The 16,043-nt window shown below is 37.0% G+C and overlaps 1 protein-coding gene across 1 annotated transcript in view; it reads left to right on the top strand.

The window, feature by feature from the left end:
- The first annotated feature begins 4,871 nt into the window (after positions 1 to 4,871).
- Positions 4,872 to 16,043, top strand: part of lad1 (ladinin) — a 24,694-nt gene continuing 13,522 nt past the window's right edge. Inside the window, exons 1-7 of the mRNA XM_073874925.1 lie at positions 4,872 to 5,036; positions 5,775 to 5,903; positions 6,442 to 6,739; positions 14,604 to 14,680; positions 14,831 to 14,993; positions 15,489 to 15,575; positions 15,895 to 15,938. Of these exons, the coding sequence (XP_073731026.1) occupies positions 4,999 to 5,036; positions 5,775 to 5,903; positions 6,442 to 6,739; positions 14,604 to 14,680; positions 14,831 to 14,993; positions 15,489 to 15,575; positions 15,895 to 15,938 (836 nt within the window). The 5' untranslated portion in view covers positions 4,872 to 4,998. The remainder of the gene's footprint in view (positions 5,037 to 5,774; positions 5,904 to 6,441; positions 6,740 to 14,603; positions 14,681 to 14,830; positions 14,994 to 15,488; positions 15,576 to 15,894; positions 15,939 to 16,043) is intronic.

The following is a 16,043-nucleotide window of genomic DNA, read 5'->3' as shown; positions in this document are numbered from 1 at the left end:
TACAGCAGCAGCATATAGCGAACTCTTGCGGCTGTACACGGTAATGTTGTCTCTTGCCTCATAAAAGTAAAAATTAATTCATACTGACTTACAAGGCACACATGACTATAAGACGCAGCCCCAGCCAAGTTATGAAAAAAATGGCTTATAGACCGAAAAATACGGTATTCAATTAGGAATTGTTAGTGCTAATGTAATACAAGCTTTACATTTCTCATTTTAAACCCTCCAGAAAGAAAAATCACATTTGAGTTTTCTTTATTATCTCATTAATTTTGTCTATACCTCAGTGAGATTAAGGCTTTGTCCGCACGAAGCCGGTGCATTCCATATCCGATAATTTTTTTCCCTTGTTCTAAAAAAATAATCCGTAAACACGAAATCACTGAAACCGACTGAAAGCGGTGTAGTATATATGCCGGACCAGTATGGGGCGCTGTAACTCAGCCACAGATATACACTATACACGAAGAAGAAGACTTTGAGCATGCGCATAACCAACGTATGGTGTTGTCCATTATCGCTTGTTGCTCACCACAATTGCATAGAAGCAATAGATTTTGCTGTAATAAAGCTAGTAGGCTTTAGTAGCTTCTGTAGCACGAACACAATCACGTAGTCCGCCGTTATTGTTGTTGCTGTTACGTGTGATGCTTCCGACACGTGATGTGATGACGTTTTTGCTTCACAAAATATACGGATTGGCTGTACACACGAAACCGCAAGGGTGTCGATTTCAGATTTATCCACTTTAGGACCCGGTTTCAAAAAATAGCGGTTTCACTCTCTCAAAATGCCGGATCCGTGTGGACGAAACGGCAATACGATAACAAATTTATACGTATACAGTGATATGCGTCTCCGTGTGGACAGCCCCTAAAAGGAGACAAATGGAAACTTTTGCAGTAAGTCTCCTGCGTCTCAGATATTTGTCATCAGAAAAAGACAAGTATCTCCATTAGAGTTTCAGAAGAGATTTCAACCATATTAGTCAAGTCTGTTGGCAGGGATTTGCAGGAGAGAACCCAAATGCAGACGATGTCAGAGGTGAACTGAAAACACTTTATTAACAGACACAAAACAAAGGCCCACGTTGGGGCAAACAGTATAGACAGACACAAAACACTAGACTAGACAATAAAACTACTAGATACTTGACTGGAATACATACGACTAGATCACACGGACAATACAAAATTAACCTGCACAGAACTAAGGACACAATCACATTAAATAAGGAATCCAAACAAGATAACGAGGAGGGAACAGGTGATGAGAATAAGTAATAATTAACAATAAGCAGGAGAACGAGGGGGCAGGGACAAGAGACAAGACACCGGAGGCACATGACACAATAAACAAGACATGAGCCTCCACATAAAGCCTGGGACTGCCAGAACCCTGCCACCACGACCAAACACAAATACAACACAAGACTCCTAGGCAGGATCCTGACATCTGTATTATGAAAAACTTCTACATAAACTTAATGAGAACTTAATGCTTAAATAGCAACCTCGAGCAATACAATTTTCCACTGGGCTATTGTAAGAGAGTTTTATAAATGTAAAATTAATGTTAATGGTAAGATATGGTCAATACACATGAAGCTTAAAATGAATAAGGGGTACTGTAATGCACAGCCAAGCAGTCGGTTGATCAGGGTGATCATGTATATCCCATAAAAAAAATGTTTCTTGATAACCGACTTTATGTATGTTATCCCATGTGGCTAGTTACCACAAGAGTAAATATATAGACACAAAACCTTTATCTGATTAATTTTATTACCTAATTCGTAAGAAATTCTAAACTTCCGCAAGGAAAACCCTCTTCCTAGTGACTTTAAGTCAAAACACGAAGTTCAAACAAGATGAAAATGCATTTGGTTTAATCATTTGTGTTTTATGTGTTATTAATTATGGGGTCACACTTTATATTAGGTTGTCTTATCTACTATGTACTAACATCTTAAATACCCCCAAGTTTCAGGAATGTTCAGGAACGAACCCAGATGCAGACCTTTGATGAACACTTAGTTTGTTTACAATAACCGGAAACAAGGAAAACAAAACCCACAAGAGGGCAAAACAACAAACCAGATAAACAAGACACCAAACAGACTAGACTAATTTAACAAAAGACTATACAATAAACTTGACAAAACTTAACTATGACTCACTTAACGTGACAGACAAAACAAACAAGCACACGACAGCAAACACACAGACTTTAAATAAGGAAGCAAATCAAGAGGGTAGGTGAAGGTCACAATCCATTTACATACAAATTACAACACATTATTAAAGGTGTAGCGGAGGATTTTTTTCTCGAATTTTAGAAAAGAACCGCCTTCTCCACTTTTTAAAAAAATGCAATTGCGCAACACTCCTGATTGACAACTAGGAGGACCAATAGTCTAATGATCCACCCAGAAAAAGAAAGTCCTCCGCAATACCTTTAACAGCAGAAAAAAAAGGTTTTAACATCCTCCAAATGATCCTAGAGTAGGAGACAGGGGAAGCTCATTCCATAGTCTAGGGCAGTGTTCCTCACATCCAACCCTGGAGAGCTGGTGCTTTGCAGAGTTTAGCTCCAACCTTAATGAAACACACCATCTTCATGATCACTAGAAAATCACAGGTAGATGTGTTTGATGAAGGTTGAAGCTAAACTATGCAGTGCGCTGGCTCTCCAGGGTTAGATGTGAGGAACACTATAGGGGCAGCCACAGAAAAAGCTCTATCTCCTCTACATTTCAAGCATGATTGATGAATCATCAGGCACAGTTCATCCTGAGAGCGAAGAGATCTCAAAGGTTGATGTAGACCTGGGCTATTCAATTCTTACCCTGGAGGGCCGAGCACTACAGAGATTAGCTCCAACCCTAATCAAACTTAACCACCTGTGATTGTCTAGTGAAGACCTTGATTAGCTTGCTCAGGTGTATTTGATCAGGGTTGGAGCTAAACTCTGTAGTGCTCGGCCCTCCAGGGTAAGATTTGAATAGCCCTGATGTAGACTAATTAAATCGGAAACAATCTGGTGCCAAGCCATGGAGAGATTTAAAAACACTTTATATTGAATTCTGTATTGAATCATTAATTAATTAATTTGGCGATCAAATTTAAATTCTAAGTCAAAAAAGCCAAGACTTTTTTCACAGAGGAACATTTTTTCCCAGGGAGCAATAACAGTCATTAAAATCCACATCCTTTCTTACCAAAAACAATAAACTCTGATTCTGACTTCACATCAGCCAGACAGTTATACAAAGACTCAAGAGAAGATTGCTCTGCCTATTTTAAAGGGAAATTAATTTGAAAACCATCAGCATACAGATGGTAATTTATACCGTGCTTATCAAAAATCTTTCCCAACGAAAGCAAATAAAGGGAAAATAAAAGGGTCCCAAAATCGAGCCCTGTGGCACCCCACAAGTCAATGGGACAAAAGAAGAAGAGTAGTTTCCCAAATTGACTGAAATGGTTCTACCCTTAAGATAAGACAAACACCAGAAGGCTTTATATGTGCAACAATGTCTTGCAGGTCAATGGGGTTGAATAATCTTGATTGCAACTGTATATTTAATTTATTTGGAACCTGCAATATGACCCACATTGTGCTATCAGTTTCATGTTGTTGTTCTCTGGAAATAACCTTTAAATATACAAATTCTAACAGCAGATGATACAATAGTTTCACTTTAATTCAGGACAGTTGTACTGTATTAGACTGAATGTTTGCGTAACTTAAACTGACTGATAAGTAAATAATGACTAGCTTAATTTAGTTTTTGTGTCAATAATACCCTGTGTTACTCCAAAATTGCATGCATAAAGAACTAAATAGGTGCACTTTATTGTTTAATGTTTTTCAATTTCTGTTGCATGGAGAATCATAAAAAGATGAATAGATAGTGAGCTGTTAACTGCAGAGGCTGCACAGAAGACTGTGGACTTGTATTTGCATAATGGATATCTCTGTCTTCCCTTTGGCATTGGGTGGGGTGTGCAGGCAGCTTGCTGATATATTGTTTGCTTTGGTGAAGTTTGTTGTTTTTCATTATGAAGTTCTTTAGGTGGAATGATCTTTTCTACTCGCATAAATGAAAGAGGTTTTAACAATAAATCAACTAAACAATATTGGAGGATGCCACCAGAGTACATTATCAAACCAGTATATGGGATAGTCTACTATAGTTTCTTTAAGATTTTTGATAATGCCTTGGTCAAAGTACAGTGGGTTTGCCATTGTGTTATAATGTAGGTGTGGCACTGAAGACTAAAGCAAACACCTCCAGTGCCAGAGTTTCAATGGATTGTGAACTACAGAACAAATACTGTACCACAATGAACAACCGGCATAAAATCATGTACTATGCTTGACTTAATTTAAAATGTTTGTTTTGTTTTTATAAATTTTCACACCCTTTTATAAAAAGCAAAACATTAATCCTAAAACATACTGACCCACACACCACAAACTGCCTCAACTAACTCTCTTTGATTTAATGCTCTAGTTGTGTTGTGTAGTGTCACCTGCTTGCAAAATACACAGGGCTCTATTGATTTCTTTTACTCTAAAAAATTATTGTTATATATTAAAATAATATATTATTGTTTTTTGTTACTATTCGTTGCAGAGAATGCAGAGCTGTAAAATTATATTCTTTCTAAAACATAAAATAAATAAATAATCATATTTTGTTTTTGTTTATACAGTAAGTAGGTTTGGTGTAGTTAGTGTTTTTTATTATAGTTTTGGTTTAAGATAAGTGCTAAAAAAGGGGTGTGGCTATAGTTAATATAAGACTGACTTGTATTAATGGTGAACGCGCTCTGAGCGCTCGGCGGGAGGTGATGATGATGTCACGTGATGCGATTCTTGTCAGGTTGCGGGATAAAGGTAGACACAGGTTGACAGCACAAAATACATACACAGATCTCTCTCTCTCTCTCCCGACCTCACTGCCATCGAGTTAAAGAAACAATAATAATGTCCATTAGCCGGAAAAACTGGTCTGCTTTATCAACGTAAGTAGATTTAATGTTTATTTTTTTGTCTGGTAACGTTAGCAGTTAATGGTTGCTGATCGGAGCGCAGATGCCTGTTAATTTCGCGTATTGGTTTTTGATTCTAACACATAGTGATATTAACCTAAAATTGCCATTTATTTTCTTTTAGTTTTTTTTTAAAGCAACTTTACATAATGTAGCCTATTAAAAATATAGTATTAAAAATATCCATTGAGATTTTAATAGAAGAATTGCTTTCCTCATAAAAGTACGTTAGAAGCCCGACGCATGACGTCCAGTGTGATATAAAAATATGTATAATCTTCTAATAAAAGTAATATTTAGTAAGATAATGTAAACTGAACTTTGTACTGAAACTGACGTGAATAAAAACTGAAAGTTAATGTGGACTGAACATGCATGGATATTGCCAGCTCGTGCACTCGAAATGTAATGAAACGCTTACAAATTTAAGAGACTGAGTATCCTTTAACCAAAACAGCTTGAAAAACCAGTTATTGCACAATGAAACATTGTTTTTCATACTGTGAAATACAATAGTCCACCTCCGGGACATATCATCAAGACTTTTGATCATAATACATCTTCTCATTTTGTAAAAGAGTTTGGCATTTCAGTAGGCTGAAAGTTCCTGACAGTTCTTCACATCCGGCTTTCTCTCTGTCTATTGACTCTATTATAAAGAATAATCACAGTGCCTTATTGATAACACAAGTTTGTCTGTTTGATTTACAGGCTGACCCGACAGTGGACTGTAGAGGATGAGGAAGAGGTGGAGAGAGAGAAACGGAGGAAGGAAAGGAGCTCCAGCATAGCTGCAGACCCCGAGAGTCCCAACGAAGATGCCAAACCCAAGACCAGTAGGTACGAGGTCAACCAATACAAAGAAACTTTGGCAGCAATAATGAATTCCTGCTTCCTGTACCATGTCAAATGACTTAAAAGCCGTAACTGGCTCGGAATCGAAAACGGATTAAATGCAAATTTCCTATTAAACATTTGCATGACACAATTGAACTTACATAACATGTGGATGAGCGCTTCAGATAGCTTTAGATAAGGGTTTATGGTATCACAAAGGTCTAGTATTTGGTCACAAAATATAAAAGCATAAAACATAACAGACATGGACATTTGCCATACTGTAAGTCTTCTGTGAAAGCAGATTTACAAATCTTGAAATGCAAAATGATCTTCTTCCAGTGGCATAAATGCATGATGAGTCTATCAGACAAAAATTATTTGTATATTGTTCAGTCCTGGTCTTATTATATGGATGTTATCACAAAGAAAGAAACAATTTAAAGTATTCATCAAAACATACAGTAATACAATTTCTTAGTCACTTTGATTACTTTTCTTACAGAAGTGTAATACAGTAATATTTTCTGTCCGATGTTAGTGGATCAGCCGATGCCTTTGACCCCAGTGAAGATTCTGGTGGCGGTCTGGACCAGATGCCGATGGACTTTGTGGAGATGTTGCGTGTCCGTGATGAAAGACGAAGGATGAGGCACGTGGAAACTCTGAGGAGGCACAAAGAGGGAGACGGTGGCACCGTGTGGGACAGTTTAGATGGAGAACCTGATGTGGAGCTGCACAGAGAGAAGCAGGACGGGGAGCGCAGGGAGAACGTTCAGCGGTGTGTGGAGGATCTTAAGTCACCTGGGCCCTCTGTTAACTCAGAGAAGGATGAGAAGGTAGGACATCATGTTTTTTAGCAAAATAATTCTGTCTGATTAAAACTTAATGATATTTTTATGTGGTATGTACATTGTGTGCACGAGCCAGACCCCTTATCCAGTTTTACTTGGGATGCTCTTTAGCATTTAAAGGGCACATATATGGCCATTTTACAAGATGTAATATAAGTCTGAGATGCGCCTAGCATGTGTCTGTGAAGCTTAAAATACCCCACAGATAATTTATTATAGCATGTCCACAATATTGGATGCGAGCCAAAACGTGCTGTTTTCATGTGTGTACCTTTAAATGTAAATGAGGTACTGCCCTCATTCCCTTACCAACATTCAGTAGCTGCGTTACCATTGCAGATTTGTGCAAAACTTTATTTTCTAAATGTCGACAAAATACTATTGTGAAATGACGCATTTCCATAAACAGATGATATGCGACTGAAACATAGTTTTTCCTCTCGCGATAAGTCATTCCTCATCACAATAACGGTGTTGGTAGGTTTACTAATATCACATCTACCGCGCTTGGGATTATTTTTAACTGAAGGAGACGTAAGAGTATTATCCAAACATAAATTCCCCTTATAGACCGTTTCAGCAGTAACAACATAAACAAGCGGCTGCACGTAGCTTCCGGTAAACTTCGCTAAGAATAAATAACAACAAAGTTCTTTAAACGTAGTTTATTTATATAACAAGCAAAAAAACAACACATAGATTACCTAGGAAACCGAAACATTTGTTATTTTCGACGAGGCATTTGTTCAAGAGATCAGTTTAGCAACTAGTCAGACCATTAAAAAAACGAAACCGGAAGTAAGGCTTGGATCTAGACGTGTATCACATGCTTCCAATGAAACCGTCTATACTTAGGAGCGGCAACATATAGGTATTTCTTGGAGGTAAAGTACATTATTTTAAATCAAAAGAGATGTAGGAGTGTTATCCAAACATTATTGGGAAGGAAAGGCTCTTATACTTGGGAGTAACATATTGCTTCATCTTCAAATAATAATTATGTGAATTACTTGCATCAGGTGAACTGAAAATGCAAAAAAACTGTTTCCATTGCAGCTTTGCGAAGTACCTTTTTCCGAATTGCCTGTAAAAACTTTTTTTTGCGTTTTTACATTTACATGTTTCCATTGGACATATTTTCAATTCGCAATGACAGTTTGCGCAATTTAAAGGGTAATGAAAACGCAGCTAGTAAGCAATTTTGTTTCCAAAACAGATCTGATTCCTGTGAATAAGTTAATAAAGAAGGAGATGGTGGATTTTTTTCATTGTATAGGGTTGTTGTGTTCACACATTTATGTCCTAACAGTGGATTTTAACATCAGAAGTGGATTTTGCATAATATGTGCCCTTTAAGGAATAGTCCACCGAAAAATGACTCGTGACTGCATGTTTCGTCACAAGACACGCAAGAACCAATGAGATTTCATGTTTTTTCTGTGCTGCCATGTTATTTACATTACATATGCATTATTACGATCGTTAAATTAGCTCAAAATCGCTCACTCTTACGAATGTATAATTCCTTGAGAAGATATTTATCAACACCCTGAGTTATATAGATTACCGATGAATGCATATTCTTTTTGGAGCTTAAAAGCATTGATCCCCTATTAACGGAAACCAAGAAGAGCTAGGATATTTAAGCAATATCGCTCTCGGAGTGTGTGATATTGCTCTATATCATCACGGCTGTGATTAGGCCAGAGGCACGAGGCCGCAGGTTAAATGAATCATGAGCTAGGAAACTTATTCAGACACATTTAAAAACAGCGTGTGTGTCCGTGTGTGTGCAGCTTTTCCAGTCAGAGATGAGCGAATGACTCACGTGTTTAAAGAAGCCCCACTCACTAATACTAAAATGACCAGTAGGTGGCGGAATGATACAAACGGTGAAGCAGTTACTGTTATGTTATCAGTACAACATTGCATGCCTGGGAAGGGCTCTTAGTCAGTGAGATTCGAGAACCAGAAAGTGTTGTATAACATTTAATATACTTCTAAATGTGTTCAGCTGAAGAAAGAAAGGCATATAAACCTAGAACTCCTGTTATTGTGTATGTTTTATTGTTGTAAATGTATGAGTAGTAATTTGTTGTTTTTTAAACCTGTGAAGCACCTTGGACAACCATGGTTGTTTTAAGTGTGCTATGTAAGGGATATAAGCCCCGACAGTGTGATCAGGACCTGACGCGAAGCGGCTGCCTCTACATTATTCCGCCTATTACACGGCTACTTACCACATAAGAAAAAAAACTGGACATGAATATGAATTTGAAACATTTTATTGGCATATTTGTTTTAAATTAACATTTTTATCCTTCCGCGAAACTTTGCACAGATGCATAAAATGATCGTAATACCTTATTAAGATCCTCTGCTTCATACTTGTCTGTCTCAATTTTTTTCTCTTTTAGCCAGTCTTTGAGAAGTTTTAATGCCCATTCTGTATTTTTTTGTGTGTTGTCTTCGTAGCTGTCATGCTCTATTTTGTCAAGTTCAGTCTCAGAAGAACAAACAACGACAAGACACGGAGAGCTTACTATCAACTGTTTAAATGTTTTGTTTTTTCCATACATGTTAAAATTAATGTCTAAATTGTCCATTCTTAATTGTGGTTGTCCAGTGTTTGTCACAAGATGGTGCCAAACAGTAATCTTTATTGGCGCAGAGCGATTTAAATCGTACAAGTAGTCCGGCTATGCGTTATTACTTTGGAGCGGTTATTATTTGAAAAGAACGAACCTGCAAATGTCTCAACTGACCAATCAGAATCAAGCATGCCAGAGAGCCGTGTAATAAATATAAATAAATAAACTGAAACTGAAACTAGAAAGGTCATGGGGGTAAATTATTGGGCAATTTTCATTTTTGGGTGAACTATTCCTTTGATAGAGAAACAGGTTTCACTGTTGCAACATAGCTGCAGTGATTTTCTGTCATTTAGGCTCAATAACATCAGTGAGGTCAGAGATTGACGTTGGGTGAATTAGCCTATATTCTTCCAATTCATCTATATGGTGACTAGTAGAATTTAGTTATAGGGTGTGTGCAGCCCACTGAGCCCAGTATTTTTCACACTGATTTTACTTGGTACATTGTCATACTAGAATAGAAACTGTTAAAACAAGTTTGCAGTGCATGCAGTGTAAATCGGACAGGTTTATCGTGTGATCAGTGGTCAAAGGTCATCTCTCGAAACCACAAGGAGAGTTTTTAACAAATCATCAACAGGATTAACAGAAAGATCTGCAAGAGGCCCAGTTTACCTTACACAGCCCTACAGCCAAAACATGAGAGCACATTAGGTCATTTGACCCACTTCTGAAGTCTGACGTGATTATAGTGAGAGATTTAGAAACAAAGGTGAATTGTCAGCCAGTACAACCTGTCATGCTAAACACATGAAGTCAGCCTGCAGGAGAATAAAAATTATAAACTAGATCAATATGGCTATAAAGTATGGTTGATTTTGTCTTTTAAGATATAAATATCATGTTTCAATTTAAATAATCGTAAAGGAATAGTTCCACCTCAAAATTAAATTTGACCATATTTTACTCGCCTTCAAGTCTTAGGTGCATGCATTGGACTTTCTTCTTTCAGCCAAACACAGTCGGAGTTATATTAAATAATATCCCGGCTCTTTTCAGGTTCATAGTGGCATTGGATATTCCCCAAATTTTAAAGCTCCGAAAAGTGCATCTATCCATTAAGAATAATTCATACAGACATTAAAGAGCACCGATGCCTATTTAATGTCATTGACATAAAGTGAGGAAAATAAGTATTTGAACACCCTGTTATTTTGCAAGTTCTCCCACTTAGAAATCACGGAGGGGTCTGAAATTGTCATTGTAGGTGCATGTCCATGTAAGAGACATAATCTAAAAAAAAATCCAGAAATCACAATATTTGGTACAGTAGCCTTTGTTTGCAATTACAGAGGTCAAACGTTTCCTGTAGTTTTTCACCAGGTTTGCACACACTGCAGGAGGGATTTTGGCCCACTCCTCCGCACAGATATTCTCTAGATCAGTCAGGTTTCTGGCCTGCCACTGAGAAACACGGAGTTTGTGCTCCCTCCAAAGATTCTCTGTTGGGTTTAGGTCTAGGCCACTCCAGAACCTTGATATGCTTCTTACAGAGCCACTCCTTGGTTATCCTGGTTGTGTGCTTCGGGTCATTGTCATGTTGGAAGACCCAGCCTCGACCAATCTTCAATGCTCTAACTGAGGGAAAGAGGTTGTTCCCCAAAATCTCGCAATACATGGCCCCGGTCATCCTCTCCTTAATACATTGCAGTTGCCCTGACCCATGTCCAGAAAAACACCCCAAAGCATGATGCTACCACCCCCATGATTCACAGTAGAGATGGTGTTCTTGGGATGGTACTCATCATTCTTCTTCCTTCAAACACGTTTAGTAGAATTATGACCAAAAGGTTCTATTTTGGTCTCATCTGACTACATGACTTTCTCCCATAACTCCTCTGGATCATCCAAATGGTCATTGGCAAACTTAAGACGGGCCTGGACACGTGCTGGTTTAAGCAGGGGAAACTTCTGTGCCATGCATGATTTCAAACCATGACGTCTTAGTGTATTACCAACAGTAACCTTGGAAACGGTGGTCCCAGCTCTTATCAGATCATTGACCAGCTCCTCCTGTGTAGTTCTGGGCTGATTTCTCACCTTTCTTAGGATCATTGAGACCCCACGAGGTGAGATCTTACATGGAGCCCCAGTCCGAGGGAGATTGACAGTCATGTTTAGCTTCTTCCATTTTCTAATGATTGCTCCAAAAGTTAACATTTTCACCAAGCTGCTTGGCAATTTCCCCGTTGCCCTTTTCAGCCTTGTGGAGATGTACAATTTTGTCTCTAGTGTCTTTAGACAGCTCTTTGGTTTTGGCCATGTTAGTAGTTGGATTCTTACTGATTGTATGGGGTGGACAGGTGTTTTTATGCAGCTAACAACCTCATCTAATTTAGGATAATAAATGGAGTGGAGGTGGACATTTTAAAGGCAGACCAACAGGTCTTTGAGGGTGAGAATTCTAGTTGATAGACAGGTGTTCAAATACTTATTTGCAGCTGTATCATACAAATAAATAGTTTAAAAAAATCATATATTGTGATTTCTGGATTTTTTTTTAGATTATGTCTCTCACAGTGGAAATGCACCTACGATGACAATTTCAGACCCCTTCATGATTTCTAAGTGGGAGGGTGTTCAAATACTTTTTTCCTCACTGTATAAAAGGGCACCTGTCAATGTTTAAATCCTTTTCAAGCAGCAAGAATGGCTTATATTTCCAAACACCTGCAGCAATCAGACAAGCAAAAGTGCGTCCGTCTGCTCAGAACCTGACATGTCGCTAAGCACTTTTCCACGTTAAAGATAATAAATATGGACTTTGCCATGGATTTTTGCGTACACACACTTTACAATCAAATCTGTGCGTACGCATGCTTTATAAATGAGGACTCTAGTTTGAGTTAAAAAACATCAAAAGTCATTCAGGGTTAAACGTTAAACTTGCCACAGGTCATCTCAGTACACCAATGTATGTAAACAGAAGAAAGGTGTTTGGATGAATAAATGGCACTTTTCACATTTTTGGGTGAAAAGATCTTTAAGAAAGTACATCAGAGCAAATCCAACGTTATGGATGTGACATTAGCAGTCAAACCTTAAAATAAAAATTCTCAGAGAATGCATTTATTACCAATATATTGAACCATCTGTTTATTTTCCAGTCCAGACATCAGCAAAATATCAGTCTATAGTGTACTCACATTGACAAATAAGACAACTTTGCAGGAATTTTGTGAATTAAAATGCACAAACCCAAAGCAACAATACTCAACAAATGAAGAGAGGGTGGCTCTTCAAAGAACATTTAATATTTATTTTAAGGGCTGTTAATTTAACACGTTAATTAGATGAATTAGTTACAAGGGAAAAATTTTGTGTTAAAATTTTTAATGCACCTGATCAAGAGTGCATCGTGACAAAAGTGTATAATTTCACATGCTTTCAAGCCTTACCAATTTAAATATTTAAGCACAATGACAAGTGAACAGACATATGTGATAAATAAAAAAAATTGAGTGGGTCCAATATCTCATCGGTCTTAAAAAGTGGGTCTTCAAAATAATATAAAAACATATGTTGATATAACTTCAAATAACATAATATTTACAGTGTTATGCAGAATTATTTTACACTTGATTAATTACTTAAATTTTTGTACTTAAAGCTACAGACCAACCTGAAAAAAACATGAAACGCAGAAAAGTTAATTTATTTAATTTATGGGTAATTTCTCCATTTACATGTGAAATTTATGTGTGATTAAAGGATTAGTCCATTTTCTTAATTAAAAAAATCCAGATAATTTACTCACCACCATGTCATCCAAAATGTTGATTTCTTTCTTTGTTCAGTCGAGAAGATTATGCTTTTTGAGGAAAACATTCCAGGATTTTTCTCATTTTAATGGACTTTAATGGACCCCAACATATAACAGTTTAAAATTTCAGTTTCAACTGAGTTTCAAAGGACTCTAAACGATCCCAAACGAGGCATATGGGTCTTATCTAGCGAAACGATTGTCATTTTGACAAGAAAAATACAAATATGCACTTTTAAACCACAACTTCTCGGTCCTGAGATGCGCCAGCGCGACCTCACGTAAATGTGTAATGTCGTGGAAAGGTTACGTGTTAAATATATGAAATGCACATTTGCGGACCATTTTAAACAATAAACTGACACAAAGACATTAATTATTATCATTCCACATACAACAACGTCGGAACGGTCCTCTTTATCCACACTTGTAAACACTGGGGTGTAGTTTTGCATACGTCCTCCGTGACCTCTTGCCGTGATGACGTATTGCATGAGGTCGCGCTGGCGCGTCACATGACCGGAGATAGATGAGAAGTTGTGGTTTAAAAGTGCATTTTTTTTCTTGTCAAAAGTGACAATTGTTTCAATAGATAAGACCCTTATGCTTAGTTTGTAATCATTTAGAGTCCTCTGAAACTTCGTTAAAACTGCAATTTTAAACTGTTACATGTTGGGGTCCATTAAAGTCCATTAAAATGAGAAAAATCCTGGAATGTTTTCCTTAAAAAACATAATTTCTCATCGACTGAACAAAGAAAGACATCAACATTTTGGATGACATGGTGGTAAATAATAATCTGGAATTTTTTAAAGAAAATTGACTAATCCTTTAATTAATCTGCACATCATGTAATTAATGAGATTACAAATTTTAATCATTTGACAGCCCTATTTATTTTATTTTACATTTTTGTATGTGCATAAGGAAGAAACGACATTACGGATATGATATTTCTTCTGAAATTTACACTTACTGAACTATGGAAAATAAAAATAAAAAATACTTACAAACTTTAACAGAGACTTTACATGGGCAATTAAACCTTTGAAGATTGACATCTAACATTTCAGTATGGTTAAAAACTTTAGGTAAAAACTTTACTTTTAATAATAAGCATGCAATTGCACATTGGATTTTATCTTTTGAGGTAAAAATACCAGGCATAATTTTATTCATTTAGCAATTAAAAAATTTCATAAAGCATAGTGTTATTGATGACTTTAGCTGGTTTTAGACTGGGTCACAGATATCACTTTTTTGGTATGCAAAGCAGATTTACAGAAGACCTCTAAAGTATGGTAAAAATGTGACCAAAAATAATACCAGTAGGAAAAGATTTATGTGAAAGTTATTTGCGCTTTTACATGAATGTCTAACCAGTGCGTATGGGCATACGTCTTAATGGTTTTATTTGTTACTGCTTTTGTAGCCAGAAAATAGAAGCAGAAACCAAGATTCGGCCTCAGTGACTCCCACAAAATCATCCCGAAAGTTTGTGAGCTCTGTATATACATTCACAATGTATTATGTATCACATACAATTTAACATGCAGTATATTACAAATACTTAAATGACAGACGATGATCTCTCGTAGTTAATATTTGCTCTGCTCAAGTTGAATCATATTATTATTTTTTCCCTTTGATTAGCTCTGTCTCCTTCTCCTTTGATAAGAGTCCTTCATCGTCCCCAGCAGCCAGCAGAATGGTTTCACCTTTGAGCCCCAAGTCTCCGCCTTCTTTGGATCCATGGGCCGGGCAACCATGCAGTCCCACCCGCTCAAGCACTGTCAGCCCCACAACAAATGGAGACACAGCGGTGAGACACATTTTTCTACAAAAATAGTTGAAGTGTTGCTGTTTTGCCTTTAGTGTTACAAATTCTTTAAAAGCCATCTTAGCACCATTGATCCACATTCAAATATACAACCATCTTGGACAACGTTCAGGTGAACTGTGACCCATTCCATAGAATTGATAAGCTTTTCCATCTACACTAAAACAGATATGCACAGATCTTGCACAAGATCTTTTAATGAGATCTTTATCCACGTATGCCTTAGACCTGCATCTGACACATCTAGACACAAAGCACATTGGTACTAGGACTCCCTCTAGGGGAACATTGAAGCCATGACCTTTATGGTAGCTGTGGTACAATGTGACACAGATGTGAAGCATTTTGACAGATATGATGATGCCTTTAACTTTTATGGCACCACAAACATTACAGATAAATATGGTTGATCTAAAAAACCAAACTAAATACATTTCACATTTTGACTTTACTGTTTTTCTTTCTTACTTTGTATAGAGACTTGAAAATGGGACAACAAGCAATTTCGAACCAGTCACAAAACCTGCATTTTCACGGCAGAGCTCCAGAACCACCTCTTTTAGGGTATCAAACCTCTCATTTCACTATACTGTATAAAAATTCTTTGTACAACAGAGCTATAATTTATTTATGTTCACATGTTACTCATTGTCAAGAGTTGACATATCAATTATTTCGTTGTTAAAGTTTGCACATTATACGCACAGTAAAGTAAGCCACTACAGTACAGTACACGCTCAAATGTTCTTCTGTCAACAACACTACAGCTGCTTTCATTATTTATCCTCTGTGCTGTGTTCAAAAAAAAAAAAAAAAAAAAAATTTTAATAACACAAACAGCTGATAAATACAGAACTGCTATGTATTTCATATAATGTTTCAGATGATTAAGAAGAAGGAAGAAGAAAGCAGGCCGTTACAGAGAAGGTACTGATCAATAAACGCACACATACATGTAAAAATAATCAGGTTGACTAGATTACAATATTGCTAGGATTTGGCCATAACTTACTGTCAAGATAGACAAATAGA

Source organism: Misgurnus anguillicaudatus, chromosome 13 (genome assembly GCF_027580225.2).
Source record: "Misgurnus anguillicaudatus chromosome 13, ASM2758022v2, whole genome shotgun sequence".
Taxonomy (NCBI): Eukaryota; Metazoa; Chordata; class Actinopteri; order Cypriniformes; family Cobitidae; genus Misgurnus; species Misgurnus anguillicaudatus.
The sequence above is the reverse complement of the archived record's forward strand: the minus strand, read 5'-3'. Positions and strand labels throughout refer to the sequence as shown.